This window comes from Hydractinia symbiolongicarpus, chromosome 12 (assembly GCF_029227915.1).
Source record: "Hydractinia symbiolongicarpus strain clone_291-10 chromosome 12, HSymV2.1, whole genome shotgun sequence".
Lineage (NCBI taxonomy): Eukaryota > Metazoa > Cnidaria > Hydrozoa > Anthoathecata > Hydractiniidae > Hydractinia > Hydractinia symbiolongicarpus.
The window spans coordinates 11,339,075-11,366,160 of record NC_079886.1 but is presented as its reverse complement, the minus strand read 5'-3'; the positions used below and the strand labels follow the sequence as shown (position 1 = coordinate 11,366,160).

The 27,086-nt window shown below is 33.7% G+C and overlaps 3 protein-coding genes across 3 annotated transcripts; 1 reads left to right on the top strand and 2 right to left on the bottom strand.

Moving 5' to 3' along the window:
* The first annotated feature begins 1,015 nt into the window (after nt 1–1,015).
* LOC130622779 (programmed cell death 6-interacting protein-like) lies at nt 1,016–9,513 on the top strand. The gene is made up of 15 exons (XM_057438288.1): nt 1,016–1,263; nt 1,547–1,601; nt 1,791–1,857; nt 2,693–2,974; nt 3,304–3,413; nt 3,992–4,108; nt 4,646–4,711; nt 5,204–5,490; nt 5,855–6,032; nt 6,550–6,771; nt 7,033–7,341; nt 7,507–7,641; nt 7,772–7,866; nt 8,280–8,347; nt 8,634–9,513. Exons 1-15 carry the CDS (start codon nt 1,061–1,063, stop codon nt 9,014–9,016), a joined length of 2,577 nt encoding a protein of 858 aa, XP_057294271.1. The 5' UTR covers nt 1,016–1,060; the 3' UTR covers nt 9,017–9,513.
* A 100-nt stretch (nt 9,514–9,613) lies between these two features.
* Nucleotides 9,614–14,208, bottom strand: LOC130622784 (translation initiation factor IF-2-like). The gene is made up of 7 exons (XM_057438295.1): nt 13,129–14,208; nt 12,889–12,960; nt 12,716–12,778; nt 11,576–11,632; nt 10,917–10,991; nt 10,288–10,347; nt 9,614–10,164 (listed from the first exon to the last, which is right to left on the bottom strand). Exons 2-7 carry the CDS (start codon nt 12,953–12,955, stop codon nt 9,836–9,838), a joined length of 651 nt encoding a protein of 216 aa, XP_057294278.1. The 5' UTR covers nt 12,956–12,960; nt 13,129–14,208; the 3' UTR covers nt 9,614–9,835.
* A 555-nt stretch (nt 14,209–14,763) lies between these two features.
* Nucleotides 14,764–26,179, bottom strand: LOC130622778 (death-associated protein kinase related-like). Its single transcript, XM_057438287.1, has 9 exons — nt 26,046–26,179; nt 21,650–21,846; nt 20,950–21,168; nt 18,987–19,128; nt 18,325–18,454; nt 17,898–17,946; nt 17,768–17,794; nt 17,355–17,507; nt 14,764–17,188 (listed from the first exon to the last, which is right to left on the bottom strand). The coding sequence occupies exons 2-9, from the start codon at nt 21,724–21,726 to the stop codon at nt 15,004–15,006; spliced, it is 2,982 nt and encodes a 993-aa protein (XP_057294270.1). The 5' UTR covers nt 21,727–21,846; nt 26,046–26,179; the 3' UTR covers nt 14,764–15,003.
* Nucleotides 26,180–27,086: the final 907 nt, after the last annotated feature.

The window sequence follows — 27,086 nt, the reverse complement described above, 5'->3', positions numbered from 1 at the left end:
TGAATTAATAAATGATAAAAATGTTACTATGTTTGATTAAACTGAGGCAGTCTAAGGTTTATCATTTTTTGTTTCTTTTTTGTTCTAGTGGCCCCCAGTGGAAACAATCCACTAACTACAGGTTTTTGTGATTTTCTGGGCTAGCCACTTTAAACATTTGTATACGTCTGTCTGTCTGTCACGCAAAATGGTAGCTTAGCTGCGCGAGTAGCAAGACGCACGCAATGTGGTATTATTATTATTATTATTATTATTTATAATTATTATTATTATTATTATTATTATTATTATTATTATTATTATTATTATTATTATTATTATTATTATTATTATTATTATTATTATTATTATTATTATTATTATTATTATTATTATTATTATTATTATTATTATTATTATTATTATTATTATTATTATCTGCAGGTCAGTAAATATATAGGCCCTATACAAGCTTAGCCAGAAAATTTTTATTGCAAACCAAGTTACAGATCATCCCGAATTAAGGCAGTTGTCAAAATTCATTAAGTGGCTCTGTTCTATAAGAAAATCATTCCTTACTTTTCAATTTTTTTAATATTTAAAAAGTATATCTATATGTTTTATTTGTTTGCCTAAGTTTTTTGTTAAAATATAGCTATAAAAGAGCCATGGAAAATCAACTTCAGACTTATAATGTCATAACGCCATAATAATGTGAACTTTCTTGATAATGCTAATGTTTTTATGGAAAGGAAAATAATTTGGTGGAAAAAAGAAACTGTCAAACTGTCAAGTTCACTTTCCCAATATAAAATTACTTCTCTCCACTACTTGACTTACACCTGATTAGTTATCAAAAATTCTGTTGTTGTTACCCTACTTTTGCACGCTTTGCCTTTATCATGTGTTTATAATGCATTCTATACCTAAAAAAAGTTCCTTGTTCTGCTTTCTGCATATAGTCATGAACTTTAAGGCTTAATGACTGGGGATTGTTTGCCTGTATTGCAGGAGGTGTGAACTGTTACATGAGTGGTGGAAAAATTGTTAATTATTTTTAAGACAACTGATCAGAAGAAAGATGTCTTCATTTATACAAACACCTGTAAAGAAGACACAAGCAGTGGATTTTGTTAAACCATTATCAAACTATATCAAGAATACTTTTTCTGGTGAAGTTTTGAATGAAAACAAGGATACACTTGTGGAATTAAATCAACTAAGGGGAAATGCTGTTGTGAGATCCTTAGACAAGCATGAATCATCATTGGATGTGATACAGAGGTGCTGATGCTTTTTGTACTTTTATGCAAAATTTAATTTTTTTACTTTGCTATATGTAATGGTATCCTGAAATATTAAAAAAACTTTAGAAAATTTATATTACAGATCTAAAAAATCCAAATTTCACTTGTTTTTACCTTTACTAAATTTGTTTTTATATTTAAAAATTTTTGTAATGTAAAGGAATTATTTGGGGTTTTCAAGGATTATTTGCTTAACTCTTTAGGTTTATTGTGTTTAACTTTGCAATGGCTAATAAACGTATGTAATCTAACCTTTTCAGATATTACGACCAGCTTGTAACAATGGAAGCAAAGTTGCCCATCTCTGAAGATCAGGTTTAAAGATTTAAATTTGCTTTTGTTTTTTGTTGCATAGGTCATATTTAATTAAATTTAACTCAATGAGTAATGGATTTTTTAGTTATTTGGACTTATACGTGTGCAATACTAACTTTCATAAAAAATTTTTATGAGTTTTTGTTGATGACGTTGTTGTTCCTCTTGACAATCAATTTATTTTTTTAGATCAGGGTTTCATTTACTTGGTATGATGCTTTTGACAAGGGTTCCATATTTGGGTCTACTAAAACAAGTAATTGTTTTCTTTTTGTTGTTGTTGTTGTTTTTATTTTTATTTATTTTTTACTAGTAAAATAAGTATGATACCTTAAAGTAAAAATCTTCAATCAAGGAGCTCTTTTCAAAACCTTGCTTTAACATTCATTTTCTGCACTAAAAGAATTACCAAATAGCTATTTTTTATCCACATAAAACAATTCTACACATAGGCTGTATGTGTTTCTAGGTAGACAGATTTGTGTTAAATAAAAACCATGCTGGAATACTACTGGCAATTCTATGGGGCAATTCTATGGATTGTTACTAATCACTAGTTTTTGTCTCCATTTATCTTCAAACTTGAACTCTGAACCTATTTTTTACTTCTAAAGGTTGCCACACCTCAAAACTCATCCATTCTCCTCAATTTTTAAAAGTGTCCTCTAAGCTAACAACTCTCTCCTCAAATCTCCCCAAGTTTAGTTTGTCGCATGTTTCTATTTTTTTTTAATTTCCTAAGATCTCCTCAATTTCTTTTTTATGAAAATACAGTCAAAATACAGTCAAAAAAGGTAATTCCCATCAAAAGTCCTAAAATCTTCTCAAATTTGACTCTATAAAAAAGAAGTCCAACATCATTTTATACCTCGGGTTTCATTTAAGTGTTTCCTGTCTGCATTAGTAATTTCATAAAAAGAGAGTGTTGGGGTGCAGGTACAGATAGGTACAATTTTTTTTACCGTGATTGAAGCAAAAGAGTTAATACAATGATTAACCTGATGGACACCAACTGTGGTTGTAATTGTGCTCTGTAACTGTGTGAATGAATGAATATAGGTGTATTTTAATGGTTTTCTTTTTTTTAACAGCAATAAGCAGTGGTGCATATGAAAGGTTCTGTGTTTTGTTTAACATTGCAAGTCTATTGTCACAGTTAGCAAACAGCCAGAACCATACAACAGATGATGGATTGAAAACTGCAGCAAAATACTATCAACAATCTGCTGGTATCTTTACGTATTTAAAAGATAATGTTTACCCAGTGCTACAGACTTTACCAACACCTGATCTAGCTGTTAGCTCGTTAGGTGCCGTAAGCGCCATTATGCTTGCACAAGCCCAGGACTGTTTCTACAAAAAAGCATCCTCAGGTATACTATAGTTGTGATTTTTTTTTAAGAATGGAAAATTCTGGATTCCAATGCCTATGTTCTTCCTAAAAAAATTAAATCGACTGGTTACATATATATATATATAAAATTGAAGCAACTTTCCTACAAGCAGTCTCTAAAGTTTCAATTTAGAATAATCTTTCCATATGAACCAGGCTTAAACTAGATAACAACCACCAAACATATCATTCCAGAATTTTTAGGATCTTTTTTAGATAAACTTACTTGTCGGTGAAACGTACAGGCATTCATAATAGAAGGTAAATGTTCACGGAAATTTCTAAGGATTTTGGTATTTGTTTTTTTAGATAAAATGAAGGATAGCATTGTTGCTAAAGTTGCAATGCAGGCTGCAGACTATTATCAAGAAGCAGTGCGAGCTGCAACTCATTACGAAGTGAAAAGCATGTGGGAAAAGGTAGTCCAATTAAAATTCATACAACTAGCATCTTAGGAGAAATAAATTTCACAATTTTTTGAACTTTTTCGTGAAATATACAAGAGACAGTCATTCACAAAATTAATATAAACTAGTTAGGAATGGAGTATTAAAAGAGAATATGTAGGTAGGTGGTATTTTTTGAGAGAGATGGGTTACGGATGAGATAGATCATAGCAAAATGGAAAAAGATTATTCTCTTTTTAAGCATGCTTCCTAGCCGAAATTAACTTCTGCAGAAAATTGTTAACACTTGATTTGCGCAAGGTTCTCGTGTGCTTATATAGAATATTGTGTATAAGGAAATTTCCTCCAAGCTTTTATTAGAGAAAACAATCTAGAAAGCAACGTGCAGAGCATTTAAGGAAATAAAAAGTATAAACCTGCTGAAATTTCAATGTTTGCTAAGCAACTTCTTAGCAATTTTAAGGCTAGACACAATTTTTTTTCTTAGCAGCTGGAATTTCGTTTTAAAAATAAAGTTTCTAATGAAGTCCACGAGATCTTGTAAGGAAACTACAGGCAAAAAATAATTTTAATTTTTTTATTTTTTTCAGGATTGGATTCCATTGTTACAATGTAAACAAGCTTATTTTGTTGCACTCTCTGAGTACCATCAATCCAATGTAAATGTCGCTGCAGGAGGATATGGTGAACAAGTTGGAAGACTACAGGTAAATTATATAACTATCTTAAATTGCATTAGTTTTTTTGTGAATTGCCACATTAAGATGATTCTAAGAATTAACTATTGACAATCTTTAAATGTCATCTCGAATAAACGTGTATAATAAATTTTTTGAGTTCTTCTTTTTATGGAAGTTCGTACATAATTATTTTATTTATAATAATATTTCGACACGTCTTGACTGTCTTTTTCAAATCTAAACTAAGCTATATTTTTATATTAAATTATTTATTTTACATAATTTAATTATTTTTATTGTTTTTGTACTTTGTTGGATTTACTTCGCAGATGAATGCCATACAAAATTTCAGCGGAGATTAAATTTCGCGTATTTAGCCAAAATATGCAAAATCTGTTAAATATAGCCCCTTTAAATTATCCCAATAAAGTATGCTATCTTGATCGTTAAAAATATATGAGTCTTTCATCAAATTGTGATCTTTTTCTGGAAGTACATTGAAATAAAATAATAACATATAAGTGCAAATAGTTATGTTACTCTTCTGCACTTTTACATTCATAGAAAGCTGACAAATTCATAAGTGATGCTATCAAGCAAGGAGGACTGTACACTCCATCTGAGGTGAAGGTATGTGTTCGTAACTTAACATTAGCCTTATTTGTAATGTCGCAAATGTCGAGATAATCAATCATTTTGCATAACTGATAACTTTGCATAACTGATTTTTTCATAACACTTTTCAGCTCTTTCACGGTCCCACTGTCATGTTGCATCTCTCATCTTCTTCAACACTCTTTTCAACTCGTTATGTCTATCTATCTCACTGTCCTCACTTCCCAGCTTTTTGTTTTAATTTTTAAAATGTTCATTCTTCTATTCGTGCCCGACACTTTTAAACAAGATAGATTGTCTTTTCGTTTTTGCTTATGTGTCTTTAGACAGATAGGCAAAAACCTTAAGGCAAAAAGCTTCGCTTTGAATTTTGAATACATCCTAACAAGTGTCGCAAGATAAAAGAATGTTCACTCTGATGGGTCCTCATCTTAAATTGTGCAATTGAAAGCGTGTATATATATATTTTTTTACAACTGCTTCTTATTTATTTCGATCCTTACATAGACAATGTCTGCCACCATTACTAAAACCTTGACGCAAGCAAAGAAAGACAACGAAATCATCTATCTTGATAAGATACCAAGCCAGGATGCGTTAACAGCCATTGGTCGTGCGACGCTTGCTAAGCCGCTGCCTATCACCTGCCCGTTGAGCAGTAATTTTGTGGACTTGTTTACAAAACTGGTACCAATGGCGGTACATCAAGCACTGAGCGCTTACGATAATGCAAAAGCAAATGTTATAAACGTGGAGATTGGAAAATTAAGAGAAGCAACGCAATTCCTTAACGGGTAAGTAAGCCGTCATTGTTTTAAAAAAATTACTGTTTACGCTTTCATAGAAACTTTAGAGTTGCTTAGTATTTCGTTTCTACACTTCTTCATTAGTGCATTGCGTCGTCTATTTTTTTTATTATCAAACGCACTCACCCCACACTCCCTACCAACTTTAACCCCGCGCTTCCTACCAACCTCAACCACACGCTTTCTACCAATCTCAACCCCACACTCCCTACCAACCTCAACCCCGCGCTTCCTACCAACCTCAACCCCGCGCTTTCTACCAGCCTCAACTCTCGCTCCCTACCAACCTCAACCCAACAACCCCCTACAAACTTTAAGATATATTTCCAACAACAAACGCGTTATATTTCAGCATTCTGGCATCTTTGAATCTTCCAGCAGCTATTGAAGATTTGTCTGGAAGTAAAGTCCCGCAATCTGTGTTAGATAAAGCGAAAGAATTGAGAGAAAAGGGAGGTCTGGGCAGTATAGATCAACTCATGCAAAATTTACCTGATTTGTTGACAAGAAATCGCGAAGTTCTCGACGAAGTGAGTAGAATCTTTTTTGCTGTTTGTATTATTTACGTATTTTAACTCATGTTGCTTTTTGGTTCCGGAACAACACTTAACGAAACCTGAATTTAGTTTCTATCTATACACATTATTAAAAATGTGTGCATGGTCCACCCTATGTTTATCCATGCATTACATATTCCAACACGTAAAAAAAAACATTTAACTACACCTAATAGATATTATTGTTTTGTCATTTGTTCTGGAGAAAATGTTGTGAAAATGTTGTGAAAATGTTGCCATTGTTTGGGAAAACAAGTTCACTGTTATAAATATGTTTGGTTGTAACGACCTACACGACTTGTACCAAGTACATGTGGAAGTATGATATTTTGCAGAATGCTACTGTACAAAGCTGACATTTTAAATTTTTTCACAAAGCTTGAAAATAGTTATTTAGATGGTATTTGTTCTTTAAACTTTTTCTTTCTGGCGATGAACGCGTTTTGGTGTTTGTGGAACCCCTAGTAATAGCTTTAGTTCTTTCGTGTAGTCGATTCGTATGCTAAACGAAGAGGAGCGCGAAGACACGCAAATGAGAGATCACTTCAAAGAGAGATGGAACAGAACTCCTTCGGCTAAACTCACAGTTCAACTACGAGAAGAAGAAGCTAAATATCGTAACATTTTAGACAACGCTACAAGCGCTGATGGAGTTGTTAAACAGAAATACAACGAGCATCGACGCTCTCTTGAAATTCTCGGAAAATCTGATGTAAGTACTTCATGTTTAACTTTTTATTAAGAACGTAACGATGGAAACAAGCTTATTCTTGTATAATTTGCTGGTGTAAATAAGGTGGGGGTATAAAAACCTTATCAAATGTCTCCGTCTCCCTAAAAAGTAAGTAATATTTAAAACAAGTTAAATTTAAATTGATTTGAAATCCTCTTGACTGATTTCCATCTTTGTTATTGGAAAAAATATTAACGCAACGAAATGCACGAGTTTCATGTGTTTTTGTTGCTTTTTAAGTCTGAAATTGCTGCGGCTCTTCCGAAAGGAGATTCCTCTATTTCTGGTGCTGGTGGTGACGCAGTGACTCAACTTCGTCAATACATGGAAGAAGTCAATCAAACGAAAAAAGCGCGAGAAGATTTGGAGAAGGAGTTCAAAGGAGCCACTGTTGACATGCAGAGTAAGTTTCTGCAAGCCCTCGCAGCAGAGGGTTATTTAGACGGTGAAAGATTAATCAGCCATAATTTGGACGAGTTGTATAGTGATTTGAAAAAACAGGTGGAGGAGATCTTACAAAATCAAACAGAGCTTGTGGAAAAGATTCAGGTATGTATTATCTACGTCCATGTTTATTTAGTGGCTGGTTCTCAGCTTGCTGCTTTTAGTCGATAACAAAATCTTCAGCAAGAATATCCTCATCCTTAACAAATATATCATTTTTTTCTCAGCTTCAAAGACCTTGGATTAAACTGCATACGTTTGTGTTTTTAGTCAGCCAACGATAAATTTAACGCTGCCAAGCAAAGTCAAGGTGGGGCTAACCCACGTGATCAAATGTTGAAAGATCTTGCTGCAGCTTATGACGCTTTTGTCGAATTGTCTGCAAACCTGCAAGAAGGAACTAAAGTAAGGATTTATCTTGATCGTTAAATGGTTTTCTTTTCTTTTCTGTTGTTTTGTTTTTACCCTTGTTTTTGCCTATATCGTTGTTTAATTGTTCATTCAAAGCGTTTTTTATCTATTAATTTTTATTTAGTTTTACAACGACTTGACTTTGATCCTGTTAAAATACCAAAGTAAAGTCAACGATCTGGTATTTGCAAGAAAAACTGAGAAAGATGATCTTTCCAAGTACGTATACCTTTTTCTTTAATAAGGTTGAATGTTCTGTGTTTTTTCCCCAATGTTTCTCTTTTTAACCTTTGCCGATAGCCATATTCTAACAACACTAGTAGCTAACTCGTGAAAAATCCACAGGTTCGCCCGTCAGTGGTGTAGGACTCGGAATGAAGCTGCGTGCAATTATTTTGACAGACAGAGTTCGAATATTATTGATATAGAGATTCTTAATTTATGGTTGATTCTTAGCCTTATTGTACTTTATAAACAAGTCAGTCACGAGGTTTATGGCAAACTGATCAAGGTTGTACACATTCAGGTTAAATCTAATAAATGAATTTCACACATTTGTAAATTGTAAAATTTGTTTATCAAATTTTGTCAACTGGACCTTAATTGATTAACGTTTTACGCACTAAAATTAGGGACCTGCAACAACAAGCTGCAAAAGGTACATCAGCCCCTCCACCATCCGTTCCATCTCATCATCAAGGTCAGTTTTATTATTGTTTAATGCGTCAGTGTTTTCAGAGGAAACAAATAAAATATTCTTTATCTTTCTTGCAAAAACGTCTTCTGTAATTTTACTTGAAAAAGTTTGTGTGCGTGAGTAATAAGTAATAATAAGCTACAATAATATGTGAAAATATATGACAAGATACCTTATCGAAGAACGATTTTTGGAGCACGAAAATTTTTTGTTTTTTCGATAAGGTAGAATGAGAAAGTTACTAAAATAGGGTATCAAATATTCTCACCTGTAAGAATTGTGTTAATAGGTCAACCACCACAGCCGACAAGTAGACCTGATCGCCCACCACCACCACGTCAACAACAACCTCAGCAACCTGTTCCCGCACCAAGACCCACTCCACAAGGTTCAGTTCCACCACAACAGCCGTCACATAACCCAAGTGCGCCCTACCCGACACAACCTGTGTATATGCCACAACCTGGTTATTACGCGCCGCCCGGTGGTATGTCAGCTTATGGCGGTGGTTATTATCAACCACAGGGATACCAGCCTGCACCACAACCTTACCAAGGTCAGCCTTACCAATACCAACCCCAACAAGGGCAATATGTACCGCCATACGCCCAACAGCAGCCGCCCATGGGGTATCAAGGTTACCCTTATCAGCAACCACCGCCACGACAATAAAAACAGTTATTTTTCATGTTACCAAAAAATTGAAACATATTTGACGTGATAATGGCTGGTTCAAGTTTGGACGCATTACGCATTGTGTACTGTTGATAGAAGTAAAAATCAAATTTTTTTTTGTTTCTTGTTAATATCTTGTTTGTTTAGATTTTGGATGCTTGTTTGTTTGTTTTGTTTTGTTTCGTTTGTTTTGTTTTGTTTGCTTGTTTGTTCCATTTGACACAAGTGTTTTATCCAATAGTTTTTCTGTCATCTCGATGAAAGCTGAACGTTGAAGCCTTTGAATTTTAAGAATTAAGTTTTTTGGCGGCTGTCTTCGTAACATCTTTGATTTCATGTTCTTTTTTAGTACGTGTTGTGTCCCAAATACATTTTTTTTTATCAATTGAACAAATTTTAATGTGTTACTTTACTTGATTACATACAAAGACGTCTTTTTGTATTTGGTAAACTATGAATTTCATGAAACAGTGAATACTATATTAAAATTAAAACTTTGTCAAAATAGTACCACCCCCCGTTCGGATAGTTAGATCAGCAAATTTAGCTAGAGCGGAATTTTTATAATTTTTTATAAAAAAAAAAAACGTTAAGTTGTCTCACATTACGTTAAATTTTTATTTCAAAATAAAAAAAATCCGAATCAAAAAAACTGTGATAAGCGTTTGTACATTGGATTGATTTACATATGATTTTTCTCAACTATTTCTCGATCACTGGAATCGCATTGCTGATGTTGTTAATTTACATAAAAATACATCTGTCTAACAGCTTCAACGAAGCATATAGGTGCGAGAATATCATTCGCAGTCATGTTTACTCTTGAACTTCTTTCTCGTTTTTCTTCTCTACTGGAATGGAGTTCTTTTTATGTGGGCAGCAAGTAGGTGGACAGTATGAAAAGCAGGACACAGAACAAGCGGGTGGACACGCGGATTGACAGCATGTCGTGTCACAAGTGGGTGCACACGTTGAAGGACATTGTGGGCCACACTGGCCTGGCTGTTGGGGTGCGCCTGGTCGTTGGGCAAATGGTGATCCTGGAGCACTTTGCTGACCAGGTGCCCCGGATTGCTGTTGCTGTTGACCGGGTTGTCCCGGCATTCCCATACCATATGGACCAGCTGATTGACCGTTTGGTTTGCCTATGGTTTTGAGTAAGTTAACTTAAAAGTAAAGTAAATAATCAAGGCTAACAATATTCCAGAAAATGAAGACATGTCCATTTCATGCGGACAAAACAAACAGCTTCAAGCAATTGAACTTACCGGGCATAGGTCCGCTATTTTTCCTGTGTCGTGGTCCCTTGTTTTGGTGGATGGCAGCACCTAGAAGGTTAATCAGTAAAATAAACTAACGAAGGGCTATAGGATGAATTGAGATCGTGAAAAAGTATATTTACGCAAGTGTTAGTTAAGATTTTGAAGCAAGAATGGCAGCACAACACACGGCTCTAGCTTGTTTGTTTTTTTAAATTTTAACAAAACTAATTAGTAAACTAGTTCTAAGAGAAAGTAAAGTTTCACCCTGGTGCCATGCTCTTGTAAAATGGTTTTTGCACACATAGCATATAGCTCTATGGGATATTTTTTTCAGTCGACATTCTTCATTGCACAAAACTGTACGGCTCTTCGCATTCGGAAGGCTATTCAATCCTTTGGCTAAAATAAAATGGAATCTTCCAGACAAGCTTCCAATCTTCTATATGCTTGAACGCCATTATTGAGGGCCGCATTGTCGCTTTAAAAATCCTTATTTATTCCGTGTTTTAGTTAAGAATTAAAGTCCATGTTTGTGCTACCATCTTGGAAACTGATAGTATTGAAAATAAAGCAAACAGGATGGAGAGCGTTTATAAGATGCATGTATAATTTGGATGAACATCACAAAATCTTACCCTTTAATGCCTTCACAATTTTCTTTGCTTTTTTTCTTGGGTTCATTCTGTTATGTGCACTTTTTAGGCTATCACCTAAAACAACCATAGTGTTATTGACAAGCAATTATCTTACAAGTTACTGAGAGTACTCTTTTGTGCTTAATTGTAGGGGGGGGGGGGGGGGTCGAATAAGCAGGGGGGGGGGGGTACTCCGGGGAAAATTTCTTAAAGTGGGGGGTTCATAATATAATGACCAATTGGGGTATTACGAAATTTTTAGTAAAACAACTAAAAATAAAGATAACAATGCTTTTGAGATGTTTAAAGAATAAACTGTGCTGACATTTTGTTGATATTTGTTATTTTTAACCTGTAAATAGTATTTGTTCTTGAGATTTTTTCCAAAAGAGAGTTGTGTTTTGATTATAAGAAAAGATGCTGCTTTGTGATATCCAAAAAACTTATTATGGGGAGTGATAATAAAATAGGAGCACAAAAGTAGTTAAATATAGCGTAATGTCAACATGAATTTTGGAGGGAAAAAAAGAGTAAATTCAGCAAATTTATAACGCGTCATAACTGCTTCTTAGCCACGAGGCTTGTTAAGTTTTATGTGCATTGACGTAAAGAAAATAACAAGACCTGTTTACGAGGTTGCACAGGTTATGCATCCCTACCTAAATGTTTAACCAGAACACCTTTCACTTCATTGGCTGCTTCTTTAAACTTCATACCTGTGCATAAAAAGTTACGTCACACGATTAAATATTACATTCCGGTATCAAGAAGAGAGAAAAAAACTGGGGTCGACGTTGAGCTGATATACTTTCATTCAACCCCATCATATATTTTTGTACGTTTATATATTGCGGTTAGTGATATCATCATAATGTCATATTATTTTTTCCCCTTTGTGTTTTTCGTGTATAAAAAGGAGCATACAATCAAAAAGCAAAAAAACTGTGGAGATTTAATCTCTGTTTTTAACTGAGCTTTTCACCTTTTTTACATTTCAAGGATTTCAAAAATATTACTACACGTTTTGTTTTGTTTTTTAAGAAAAATGAAGAAACATGAGGCTCAAAAAGCCAAAAACTTAGAAACATAGCCTGTACTGTAGGAAACAAAAGAAGAGGGGTTATTTTTTAAAAAACAAGTAGCTTTTTTTTTACTTGAACACGTGCCCTAATCACGCTCCTACTTGTAATATGTGATATAACGGATTATCAAACATAATTATGAATTAAATTATTATAAAAAAAAGAATAAAACGAAAGAAAGCTTATTAAAAAAAAAAGAAGAGTGATGTGACAGTGATGTTTTTGGCTACTTCGGAGAATATTAAAAAAAAAATCATTTCAACAAATATTATAGGGTTGCAGGTCGGGTTGTTGATTGAAATGTACATAGTATTGACAGCGATAATAAATTTGGGTATGATGGGAGGAAGCAAGAAAATATTAGTTTAATTAAAAGTAAGTTATAACGAAAGAAAACAAAAACAAAAACTGCATTAAAAATGCCTAGAATGCGAAATTAAATTCGCACGAAATAAATAAAAAACTTTTATACACGTAAGAAGTGATGAAACGGATTCTTGCACGTGACACGCAACTATGCTTGAAATGCAAGTGAATCAAAAGGCGCACGGGAAAATGAATAATTGGTTATGCTTTATGAAGGAAGAGGATGCAACTGTTCGAGATGCTAACGTTGTTTTTTTAAACTCAGGCGGGTTTAATTAAATTTCTTGGAAAAGGGTGCGGCTTTAAGTTTAATATTTTAGGGGCAGAAGGCTGTATTTGACATTAACTTACTAATTTTTTCCTGTAGTAGTTTGTTGATCGCATTTCCTGCTGTGATCTCCGCTTTTGATGATTCTGAAACAAGAGAAAAAAAATTGGATACACGATACTCTAATTTGTCGTTTCGTATCGTGTGTGTGTAAAAATAATTTATCATCAGGTTTGACGAGAGTTTATAATGTTACCTGCGATATTGCTGTAATAAACCGCTATGAGCAAAGCTGCGACAGATATATACCCTAAGAACCCCATAATTCCTGAAAGTATAAAAACGTTTTATACACCAAAGTGGTACAATGGAATAGAAAACTAAGAAGAATACAGTAGTAAGTTTGAGAATTAAATTTGCCTTGAGTTGAATAAACAAATAAAAAAATTGGAAATCAGAAATTGAAAAAATACCAAAAAAATATTTTAGAATGTACCTCTATTTTTGAGTCTGTTCTTTTTTTATTTTTCGAGTCCTTCTATTTTTTTCGTATTGTTGTAAAACGGGTGGTTGCACACGATTTTCGATGCTGATTTCATACCTGAATTCGGCATATTTCTATAACGATGCTGAGAAAAACACATTTTCGCATGATCTTCACGCAGTGCTTTGCTTAATTATCCAGACTGATATCATGAAACAGGTAAAAGAGCTAACTGAATAAACGAGACGAAAGCGTTGTTTGAAAACTCAAATGCGTAGTGAGGGAACAACAATAGTATAGTTTACATTTCTGAAGAAACAAACATAGATTGTGTACATTCGACTTCAAGAACGTGAACAAAACTGCTAGTTTAAAAAGCTTAAAAACAACAACTTCGTTTTCAGGTGTTCGTGCCTCTTTGATATTGAGAGTATACGTCACGTAAGCATCGTTTATCATTTAACTTCACTAAAGTAGGTTTAATCCCAAAGAAATTAGGTACAAAGCTGCAACTCCGCTTTTCATTTCAGCCTTTGCTAACCAAAATTTTTGTTTCACTCTCAGTTGCTTAGCTTAATATTCAAATTTTGAACTATTTACTTCTAGAGAACTACTTTGCAGGACGATTGTAATCGAATTTGCCTGTTTCTTAACATTTCATTTTTATTCTAATATTTATAAACAAATGTATTTTTATTAAAAAAACAGAATGATAAGGATGAAGAATAGCACCGGGTCTCCTGGCTATTAGCAACGCAGTTGTATATGAAAACAACGTGTAAAAGCGGCCCATGAAACCACGAAAGTCGCCCTCCGTTCGTACGTCGAATGCGAGAAAGTCTGTCATGTGGAAAAGTTGCTTGTGTGGATAAATAATCAAAGAGTGTTTATCCAAAGGTTTTAGGTATTCCAGCTGATGCGACTACACAAAAAAACAACACATTTTTCTCATCTAGCCGTTCAAGTATTTTTTTACACTATTGTTCAAATCAAACCTTTTACAATGAAAATTTTTATTCGTCTAAATTCGCATTTTAACAAACTGATTCCAAGGTTTTCCTTTATTGAGAATTTCATTTACTTTAACTAACTACATTTAACGATACGCGCATGTCTTATAGCAGAAGAAAGTAAAACAAACACGTTTTAAGTGTACCGAACAGCGTTTTTGAACTTAAGGCCTGGCTCACACCTCGCCAAACTATAACACAAAATTAAATCTCAAATAGCATTTGCAACGAATCCATTAAAAACTATGGATGTACAGTTGTTTACAAAACTTATAAAAAATAAAGTTAAAAATAACGTATTTAAGAAGAAAATTCTAATCAACATTATTGTAAAAAAATTGCGTGAAGTCGAACACGCAACTCCGCTTCTCACTGCGCGTTACAAAGCAATCTTCACACTTATTGCGGCCACGTTCGATGTCGGTCGAAAATGATTCCTTTCTATATGTACCGAAGGTTGCGAAACAGGCAGTTTATAAAAAAAGGTGACTTCAGGAAAATCTATCAAAGGGCCACAACTATTTTAATAACGCAGAGAGATAAAAGCAGCATGTGGAGAACGCCCACAACGACTTGTAGCACACAAAAATAATGAATTCAAATTATTCTGAGTAGAGAGAGAAGAAAAAGAGAAAGATGATTGTGACTGTTACAACTTTACTTACATAACATACAAAAAAATAATAAAAAATAGTTCGTAACAAAACCAAACTGTTTAGCTTATAACTGTTTCGTCTATTTCTTTTTTGCTACGTTCAATAAGTGAATTAACTCTCTGAACAGCCAATAATAATAAAAAATTAAAAAAACAGCTCTTTTTTCCAGTGTTTTCTCTGTTCTCAGTTCGTGTACTTAAACGTTCGGGTTTACGTGAAGTTTATGGTAACAACTTCAAATCTGTTGATGTCAGTCGAAGTTCAACTTGCAAAACATCGTTATCGACACGCTGCATAATTTTCGCCGCTTCGGAGTTCATAATATTAAAGTCGGGGTCGTAAAGTTTCGAGTTACGAACTTTCGTCACATAAAGTCGGCGATAATTTTTGCGTGGGCTATTTGGTGAGCTATCAGCTCGTCTTCGTGATAAGCTCGTGCTTTTACCTCGCAACTCTTTCAGTTTAGGCGCACGTATATCATCCCCGTTTGTTTCGGGTTTCTTGTTCGGGCGACCAATACCCAACTTCATTTTGACGGAGCCTCCTTTACCCATTTGTAGTTTCATGGGCGGCGGTTCTGAAGAATTTCGATCTTTTTCCTCTGCTTCGTCGTTCTTCTCGTCTTGTTCTTGTTGTTTTTTGCTGGCACTGCTTACTAGTTTTCCTACCGTCAACTTCTTTCCAGATGGACTCATACTTCCACCACCTAAAGTCATGCTAACTTTCAAATCTTTCGGAAGTGCAGAAGGTTGTTTGTTTGTCTGATCCTCGGTCTTAGTGTCATTATTATTCTTTATATCCGCTGCTGAAGAAGCTGAACTATTTGTATGTGTTGGTGTTTTTGATTGGACGATTTTAGGCGATTCTGTTTTTTTATTGCTCTCGCTCTTCTCAACTTTTGACGCATCTTCTTCTTTCGAATGTGTTTTTTTCGTCTTTGGTAATTCCTCTTTTACCTGCGATTCTTGTTTCTCAGAAGTTCCTGGTAAATGCTTTTCCCCACTCTCCGTTGGTGTGGTTGGTTTAGACATTTTTTCCATACTATTTCGTTTTACAAACATTGGTTTAGGAGAACTTCTACCGGGAGTTGACTCAGCCATGTTGGAAAACTTTCCCGCCATTTTCGCTGCAATTCCTCCAGGTATCTTCCCACGTACAGATGTATTATGCAAGTTAGATTTTCCAGCAGGCGACTTCGCACCTTCCCGATTGTTACCTTCTTTACGCAACCGAGCCGGTGAACCAACAGCAGGCGTGGTTGTAGGAGATGCCGAGCGATGAACATCTTCTTTTCTAGCGATGACAGGAGAACTCTCAGCGGAGGATTTGTTGCTTCCATTTTGAGAGTTACGCCCTGTTAGTTTTGTGGGAGATTCCGTTCGACTTGGTGTGCTGGACGTGCTACTAGAAGAAGAGGTTCTTCCACTTGATGGTCTTTCAAAACGATTCGGTGTCCTGTTGTTTTTCACACTATCTGCTTTTGCAGCTAACTCAAATGCCTGTTTTCTTTTTTCTAACGCGGTAAGCTTAGGCATGCCAGTACTAATCGGTTTAACAGTGTTTTTGTGCAATGATTTATCACTCGAAGTAACAACAGGTTTTTTTTCCTCGACGATTTCTGTTTTTTTTGTTACTTTCTCGATTTTTCCAACTTTGGGTTCACTGGTGTGAGGTGTAGTTTTGTCCACATGTTGAACAGAATCCCTCTCAACTTCCATTTTTCCATCCTTATCTTCTTGAGTCTCCTCTTCTTCTAGGACCTCTTTTTTATTCTCTTCATCTTCTAGAATCTTTTTTTTATTCTCTGCTTCTTTATTATTTTCCTTAGAAACTTCTTTTTTTTCCATTTCTTTTGATTTTTTAGCTTCTTTTGGAATCGTTTTTTCGTTCTTTGATTTATTATCGTCAATATTTTCTTTGGCTTCGCTGGTTATCTTAGCGTCCGTTTCGCTGTTAGCAACAGGACTTGGTTTGCTATTACTAACGGAACTTGGTGCCTTTTCGATAACAGATGTCGACTCATTCCCGCTAACAGAAGTCGACTCATTCTCGTTAACAGAATTCGGTTCATCCTCACCAACAGGACCCGGCTCGCTTTTATCAACAAAACTCGTTTCATTTTCGGCAGCAGTATCTATATTCGTTTCTTTCTCATTTTTTTCTTCTTTTTTGTCACTAGCGACACTGTCACTCGTTTTATCCTTTAAAATTTCGGTCGATTTCTCTAACGGTGTTTCACTCTCGCTAGAGGAAGGGTATTCGTCTTCTACGAGAGGCGAGATCACAACATCCTCTGGTTTTTCCAACTGTATATGTTGAGCTTGGATGACATCTTCTGCTGTCAATCCGCCTTCTAGTTGTTTTAACCAAGAATGCTCCAACGCTTCGCAAGCACTCATCCGCTTCCTGCAGTAAACAATATTATATGTAAATAAACAATATTATATGTAAATAAAACAAAGTTTTAACTGAAAAAGAATAATTCCTCTTTTATTTGAATGAAAGTAAAAAAAGACGACAAAATAGAGAATGACTGTCATTTAAAGATCATGAAACAGTTTAAAACCCCTACTTTGGCTGCCGTATTAATAACTTCTCTATGAAGTCAATGGCGTCATCAGATATATCGTCAAATTCTTCGCAGTCAAAATCATATTCAACCATGCCGATATTTGAGTAAGTTTCCATAACATCGTCACCAGCAAACGGAGAGATACCACTTAACCTTTATGGAAAAGAAGCCGAATTAGTAACAGATTCAAGTAATAATTTTTTTTCAAAGACAGGTTTTCTCACATTGTCCGACTTCCTTTAGTTAGTCAGTGAAACTGCAAATTACATGCAGAACCAGGAAAACATCTTCAATCTGGTAAGTGATCTCAAATATTGACTAAATAGCAAAGATGGCAAGGAATTTTCTCGGCATATTAAACATTTAATACAACTTTTAACATATCAGGAGCCTGCTGAAGTAAAGAAACTTACAAGACATAAGTAACGACGCCGACACTCCTACAAAAAAAAGAAGAAAAAAGTTGGACAAACATGCGCACACAATCAATAGTAATGTTGAGAAATAAACTACTGGTAAAATAAAGCAGCAGAAAACACATACCACATATCAGAACCATAATCAATCGGTTCATACGCCAAAACTTCTGGTGCTAAAGCAGGAGTAAAAAGAATATCCTCTTACGTTTCATATAGAAATTGGTTTGTCGTGTAACTTTAGTTGTAAAGTTTCATTTATATCTTACGTTTCATATAGAAATTGGTTTGTCGTGTAACTTTAGTTGTAAAGTTTCATTTATATCTTACGTTCCATATAGAAATTGGTTTGTCGTGTAACTTTAGTTGTAAAGTTTCATTTATATCTTACGTTTCATATAGAAATTGGTTTGTCGTGTAACTTTAGTTGTAAAGTTTTATTTATATCTTACGTTTCATATAGAAATTGGTTTGCCGTGTAACTTTAGTTGTAAAGTTTCATTTATATCGTCAGTCTAAATTGTTAAAATTCAGCTGTTTTACTAAGTACTTACCAACATATTCTGGTGTACCAACAATATCAAACTGACTGTATGGGACATCGAGTCGACGAGACAATCCAAAATCTATAAGTCTGATTTCAGGGAACACCTCTGAATGTTTAGCCAGTAAAATGTTGTCTGGCTATAAAAAAAAAGCAAAAGAACAAATCAATGTTAGTCCGTGTTTTCATTACCTTAAGAGAACAAATTACTTACAGCAGAAATTTTTGCGGAACTTTTTTTGCGTATTAATGGTCCCAAAACGCTTTATTTTAAAGAATATATTTTTCCAGGTGACTAACATATATAATAGAACGAAGAACTCTAAGGCTTAAGTCCTGCAGGAAGTAAAATTTAGAAATTGTTCCAGATAGAAATAAATAGAATTTATCTTTAAATTTTTTGCAGAACCTACTTTTGTGGATTTGGAGCAAATCCGTAAAAATAAATTTCTTAAAAATAAGTTTCACAAAAATGTTCAAGTAAGGTAATATGAAACTGATATAAAAGTTTTCTACACAAAAGTTAGTTTTTTATTTTTAACTAACTAGTCCAAAAAAAAACTTGCAGAAAAAACTAAAAAGTATTCCAGACCATTTAGATTGAAATAGATAAACCACGTTGAAATCAAAGTTCAAATGAAAAACTATCTAACATGTCTTCCATACAATCACCTTAAGATCAAGATGAACAATATTTTGATCGTGTAAGTAGCGAACAGCTTCGCAGATTTGACGAATTAAATAACATATTTCCTTCTCAGTTCGTGCAACATCTCCTTCGATGCAATGTCTGTGTAAATCTCCGCCCGCAGCACTAAAAAGATAGAACACGATTGGAAAAAATACATAAAAGTGACGCAACAAATAGGTGTAAAAGCAAGCACTAGCAGGTCTGAAAGTCACAAGATCGATTAGTTGTCTATTTAATATTCAACACAAATTTCGTGATTCTTTAGTTTTTTGTTGAATACTCTTTTTAAAGAAACTTTATTCTTCACTTAATTACCCTAAATAGCAGTTAAAAACATTAAACTTAATCTCAACAAAAGTGATTCCTCGACTAAAGTTATGTTATGAAAGCTTTTATGTACTTTTCACACACCAATCAAACATGGACGTGTATCAGCTGTCAAAAATAGCAAAAATGAGGAAATTGCATGTGACAAATGATCATGTCACTCTTGCTGGCCATCTGGCAATGCGTATCAGTTGAGTATTGTAGCGCAAAACCTATTGCCCATATATATATAAAGGTACTTTTATATTTATCAATTATATAAGAGGATGTATTGTTTTTTCTCTTATCCTCTCTTTTTAAATTATTAAAGTATGTTTATAAAACAGTTGACATGTCGTCAGACCACTTATTAATTAGTGACTATGAAAGAACAATACTTAGGTATGCTATACTTCACACGATCTATGCAGGTGATAAAACAGACAACAAAATTTTACATAAACATTTTTAAAAACATAAAAAACACTAAATAGAAAACAATTAACCTGATTAGCAATACAGTGGGAATTACAGGGATATTTAAAGGTTGTTAAAACCTATCTGAAAATCTGCATTAATTCTCCTTGGGCCAACTGCAGAAAGAAACGTCAAAGGTCAACTACGTATTTATGGAGAAAAAAAATCAATTTTAAACACAAATAAAACTCCAATCATGTCACATAAAAATCTCAAACAAACACTTATCTATTTTCCTCGCAAACAAAACAGAACACAAAATTGTGAAATTTAATGTGTCAAGCACAGTGAAGTGTTGAAAATCACAACGTTTAACAACATGGAGAACAACTTTGTGCTCCCTATTCTCAAACGTGGGATTGTTTGAGCTTTATTTGTACAAAAAATGAATGAGATTCGCAGATACAGTTACTAACAGTTGTTCACAAACAAAATAAGATTTTAAACACGTTTGGTTAGCTTAACTCGCATGTAATATTTTGTCAACACACAACAACCTTAGGCACACTATTATGGAGATAATAAGTCAATCAAGATTTTAATCATTTTTTTTTTTTAAAAATATAAACACCACTCATTAAAATATGTGAAACATTCCAGCAATACTTAGCAAGATTTGAAATTGCACATGCTTCTACATCTGTTGCAGTGTTAGGTGTTGTGTCCAATACAATATTGTAAATTCTTTCCATAAAATCAATAATAATTACTGATCTTAATTAATGGGGTTATTTTTACATTTTTTTCTACAATTTCAAATTTGTGAAGAAATAAATTTATAACTTTTGTAGGTTTTTTTCAAAATACTTAGTTTGAGTGAAAAATGTTCCTTCTAGTCCAGTATTCAAATTTATCCATGCAAGTGAATGTAGCCTAGTGCCTAATAACAATATCTACTTTGTAAGATCAAAACTTGTGTTTGCAGTGGTATGTAACTGTCACTGAAGATGAAGAAAAAAAATTTTTGAACAGACAATTTGAGTGATCTCCAAAAAATATCAATTTTTCATTTCTCTTCCTAGTCTTATTTTTTTGTTTAGGAATTAAAAACAATGCAGTTAAATTTTAGTGAACAAGAGTATTAGTTACCACTAAATTTTGCATCTTTGATGTAATTTCATTAACATCCGGAATAACAAAAAAAAAAACAGAGAAACTTACAATTCCAATATAAGCTGCATTTCAGTACGTGTCTCAAACACATTATATAATCGAACCATTTTTGGGTGATTGGATTGATTTAAAATGTCAATTTCTAAAAGTAATTGCTCTCTCCCACTCCGTCCATGACTGTTTGTTCTTGATTTTTTTATAACCTTAGCAGCATAATGTTTTCCTGTTTTCTTGCACGTGCATTTCTTCACAACTGCAAAGCGACCCCTACAAAAGAAAGGTTGCAGTAACTTGTGTAGATTACAATATGATCATAAACAATATGCACTTTGATGATGAGAACATAGTCTTTATCTAACATCTAAATCTCACAGAGAACTAGCAAGGGAACCAAAATAATTAATCCAAAATAAAGAGATGACCCAGATAATGAAGTTTTTGATATTGTTAGATACAGTCTATACAGTTTATTTATGCCAGGCAACTATAATTCTTACCTTTCTTATCCGTGGAAAAATTATTTTTTAAACCGAAACAAACATTAATCTAATGCATTTTATTTATTTCAACAATATCCAATGATCTAATTCCACCTTAAAAATTCCAGCATATCGCAATAATATTGTGGGATGCTGGTTAAACTGGTTGTGAAATGCTGGTTCGCCATTTCTTAAATGTATAAATCTAATGGCTCCAAAACATTGCAAGAAGAGAATATGCATCAGGTAAATATTTTAAAAACTCTTACCTTCCTAATTCATTAAGGACATCGTAGTGCTTATCATAAGATTCGGTTTTGTTGACCAAATCCTCTATGTGCTGCATTTTTTGTATCGATTTGTTGATCGTCAAACATGGACTCTTTATTGATTACCACACAAACAATGCACTTCGAGAAAAAAACGGTTCTCTGTAATCAGTGTGTAAAATACAGTGTGAAGTTATCTAGAAGATAATAAAAAAAAGAAAATATAATTGACAAAACATGTGTGGAACAGGGATTCAGGCTATGTCATTTTGTACATGAGTTTTTTTAGGATAAAAAATTTTAATAGAACTCTTTTAATAAATCATTCTTTCAGACATGCTAACAATAACATTTAGCTTAGACTAATACTTATACAGCAACCAGCTTTTAATTTATATTTTCAAAGCAACTTGTCAGTTTATACAGATTACAAATAATTAAGTATGGTTAATACTTTTTGAAGAACAAAAGGGAATGTTTTAAGTGCTTCCTTTCAACACAATAATTTTCTAATAAAAAACTTATTTTATTACTTAAAAAATTTTATTACTTAAAAAAATATTTAACGTTTTTTAAAAACATTATGGTTGAGTGTTCAAGAAAATAAAACTTTATTTTTAAGTTTCTGATTTGGTTACAGGTTTTTTAAATATTTAGGCGAATTGACATCTTAAACTTTTCAAGATCCCCTATTTTTTACCCACATAAGGGGTAATATTTGTTGAAAAAGACTGTGCCAAAAATTACTGATGTGCCTATAGAAAACAGGTAGGGCATTTATTTGTCTTACATAGGTGGCTACATCAATGCCTTCCAATTGGTTGTTAATTCTTTTTCTAATACAAGCAGGGGATGGACAGATTTTATTAATGGCCAACTTTTCAATCGTGTTATGGTACTTTGTCTGCCTTCCATAGCCACTAAATGTGACTAAAAATACCTGGTATTTTTAGAACTTTTACCAAGATCTCTAATGCATTATGATAATTCTCCCTAATTCCTAACTTTTGCAACATTGCAACAAGTTTAGTTTGCTGAGTTTATCAAATCTTTTCACACAGACGGAAACATGAATTTAGATATATTAATGAATAAACAGGATGTAACTTTTAAAAGAAAGAAATGTAGAAACTGGCTGCAAACTAAAACAATACAAAAAATGAGCAATTGCTGTTTCGGGGCTAAATTAAATAATCTGTCTTAGGTAATTTAAGAAGCTATAATATACTCTTGAATATAGAGCAACCCCACCATTTTTACAACAACCCCACTGTTTTGCTCAACTCCACCCTTTTTTACTGAGAATTTCAGAAAGCCGAACCCATATGAAACCCATAACAGCGTTACAGAAACTTAAAAAACTTCTCTTATATATTAATAAACCTATATTTCTCTTAAAATGCCTGCCAAAATATGCTTACTTGGCATCAACTATTTTTGCCATGCCATAGCATGCAGTTGGTTCAGTGTAAAAAAACTTAGATCTTTGGGACCTAAGGGTACATTTATTGCACATATATTCACACATTTTTAGTGTTTATCATTATCCCAGACCTTCAACCTATGATCTTAGAGTACACACTGCGAAACATCAGTTTGCACTGCACGTTCAAAACATCTTGAAAGAGTATTGCCAATGTTAGGACTACATTTTTTCTTTTCCTCTGTGTACCCAGTTTATGTTTGAAAAAGAAGTTGATAGAAAAATAAGCATTGAAGTCTCTAAGAAGCATCACTTCATGTCCAGTTTTAAAGTTTAAAACAGCCCTCGACAAGTTTCTCAAAACTCTCCCAGATGAACCACCTAAGAAAACAGTATAGTCACTGTAGTTCGATCTAACCCTCATCTTCCTCTCTTTAGAGATGGAGTAGAAGAAGAGGAAGAAGTGACTGACATCGGTCGTCCATGACAGGGGTGAAGCTACAACTTCAAAAGTTAACATAAGTAACATAAAGTAAGTAGTGACCTACCGATGTCATTCTAACACTAATTTGGGAATAAAAAAATGTACTGACCAACCATCCTATCATGTGTCTTAAATTTTGTTCACCTATAAACTAAAGTGAATTAAGGCTACTGACCTAACTAGGTGTTTAGGCTAAAGTAATGAGTGAGCTAGCAACCTCCTCCATCAGGCAAGACCTACCTGAATTGGGTTTCTTGTTTTAAATTTTTTTAAATGGAAAGCAGCTGGCGCAAAGTGCTTTATGTTCGCTCAATGGCCACAATAGCACGTAAAAAGGCACAGAAATTCAAGTGCTGACTCAAATGGGAAATTGAATATTAGTGCATAATGAGCATTCTCACTTTATCTTAGTTTTGTTACTTACTGCTACTGGTGAAAAAATTGATTTGTATACACACTGCACTGCGAAATCACTCCATGAGTTATTTTTTTTTTCCAATCAAGTAAGAATCGCTCAATCCAGACTACACCTCTATTGGTGAACCTTAATAAGAGGAACACACAGTATAGACATGTGTCATGTTTGATTTTGCATTAGGAACACTTTCCTGCAAGTTGAAAAACAGACCACAGAAGTCGAATAAATTCATTTATTAAAAGACTTAAAATTAAAAAAATTAAAATAAAAAAGAGATTAAGTTCAGTGCCTTTGTGTCTTGTACTTCATAAATTGTGGGTATAATGGCTCTGCATGAGCCATTATACCCACAATGGTTCTGCTTCTTTACCTAGAATGAGTGGTCACATACCAAAATATTTTTAAGTTTTTATATAAAATATTTTTTATCTTAAATATTTTTAAGTTTTTATTGTGACTTATAGAACAACAACTTGTAGCTATAGCTAGTTATATAGCTAGCTTTGTTTGGCGAAAGGCTTCATGTTGGCATTTAGCAATTGCTCATGTTAATGCCTACATGTAAGCCTAAAATCTTTATTGTCGGCAAATGTCGGCAAATTATAGCAGAGGTGTTTTTTTTATTTTAGATGTAAATTAAACATAAAAAGTTTTTACCTTGTTTTCAGGCTAAATTTAATTGGTATATATGTGCGTGGTAGCATACAATAGAAGTTTGCCAATGCGAAAAAAGTGACAGTTCAATTATGTGACTTTCTGTTGACATAAGGGACCGATAACAAAAACTTTTGTTCTGCAAAACGAACTTTGCTAATTTAGCATGATAAAAATCTTGATTAAGAGTGTCCGTACCTTTCTTGGGAAAGAGAGGGAATATTCAATGAATAATTTACTCATCAAAAACGATGCCATATTAGTTTTCAAAGCCATGAATCACATTGCTCCTGATTACATGCTCTCAAAATTCCTTTTGACAAAAAACTGTCATAATCATCAAACAAGAGGAGCTCCAAAAAACAGGTTCACACTTCCCTTGGTCAACACGGAATTTGGCAAAAAAGCCTTCCCATTTAGAGCTGCAAAAGTGTGGAATAATCTTCCAGACCAAGTGACCTGTGATGGAAGTCTGCTTTCGTTTAAGACTTCCATCTCTAATGTATTTGGCAAATTCTAATGGAGATCACTTTTTAATTTTTTAATTTTTGTTTTTTATTCTTTTTCTTTTCAATTTTCACAGATTATAAATGTTACTATGTTTGATTGAGCTGAGGCAGTCTAAGGTTTATCATTTTTTGTTTCTTTTTTGTTCTAGTGGCCCCCAGTGGAAACAATCCACTAACTATAGGTTTTTGTGATTTTCTGGGCTAGCCACTTTAAATAATTATTATTATTATTATTATTATTATTATTAAGAGGTTTCAACAACTATTTTTTATATGGACATAATAAAATCAAAAACCTTACCAAATTGATGCAGATAATATAGACAGAGAAGTCAGGGAAACTAACAGTAGTAACCAAGAAAACTCTTGCTGAGCTAAAACAACAGTGTCAATTTTTTCTTAGTTTTTATAATAAAGACTTTGGATATATATTTTGATGACCCTGAAATCCTTAAATAAATGATTGAAATAAAATGGTTGTACAGTCACAGAGAAAAAACAAACTAAATTTTGCGAACCCTGATATTTAATGGCCAAAACACAGTGATGTGTAGGAAATAAAAAAACAAATTGAACATAAAGACTCTACTCTGGTCTGGCTGTGAGAACGTGACAGCTACAGTAAAGGGGGTGTTATAGATGACTTTGTTTACATTTTTTCCACAGGCAAAGAGTTTTTTAACTAATCAGATCTTCTAAAAAGAAGTATTAGCCAATTAAATTGCTTTATTTTGCCTGCCAAAAAAATAAAAACAAAAAATTTATTAAGATAGCAAGTCATCTATAGGTTCAATAAAAGATGAAAGAAATCACGTTGAGAATGAAGACAAGAACTTGTAAATAATTAAAAAAAATCAGAAAATTAGAGAATTAAATTTAAATAATAAATTAAGTTAACTTTTGCATACAGATTGGCATTGACAAAACATCAAATCTTCACGAAGAAATACTGCAAGTACTAAGCTCAGCTTACTCCTCTCTTGTTTATCCAAGTGGGGTCCTTCCCACAGCAAGTGAGCAATGGGTCGTTTTATGATGGAGATAAAACTTATAATAGAGATAGTTTTAACCCGGGAAAACCGCGGACACACGCCTGGGGTCGAAGGGTTGCTTTTTTACGATGTATTGATATTTTCGTCTTTGTTGCGAAGATACAGCAATTTTTAACATTTTTCTATGAACATAAGAAGCTTATTTACAAATTTTGAAACGCTATCTTTTGATACAAAACGTAGCACTGTGGCAGAGGTTTGGGTTTGCAAACCGTTTAGCAACGTTGGATAAAGGCAAAAGTCCATTAGCGATCGCAAAACACAACGGCTGTCCCTGGAAACAAGCTCAAAATGGCACTTTGTTTTGACTGACGGTTAAAAAGATTGCGGGCGTGTTTCTAGTTCCTATTAAGCGAGATTGAATTGAAATGGTAGAAATAACATCTTATTATAAAGGAACGAATACAAAGGGGATACGTTTTATCTTGATGCCGATTAGATGTTAGGAGAAGAAGACATGTCACAAACGCAATCAAACGAGAATGCCGTGAACAAACATGCGGCTCTTAACAATGATGGAATAACTAAGAAAATTTTCCATACATAAAGTTTAGTAGAACGTTCCGTACTGCATGAGGAGCTTTACAACATCAACGACAATGTATAGCAAGAACAGAGGAAGTTGGACAGCCTCCACCGAATACCGTAACGCCAGAGGAGTAACGGCAGATGAAACAGAATCATTGTTCCTGAAAGTTTTATTGGAGAGATGTCAAAGGCAATAAACTGAAAATATACTATGGTCAAGGAATGTTACGAAAAAGTTGTATTCTGGAGAAGAAACTTATTTTTGCTTCCAACTGGTGCTGCTGGTAAAAGTTTCATTCAGGAGAAAACCAGGCTGTTGAATTCCTGGTGTGAAGACAGTCCACTCAGAGAAATAGCATTCAAGGCAAT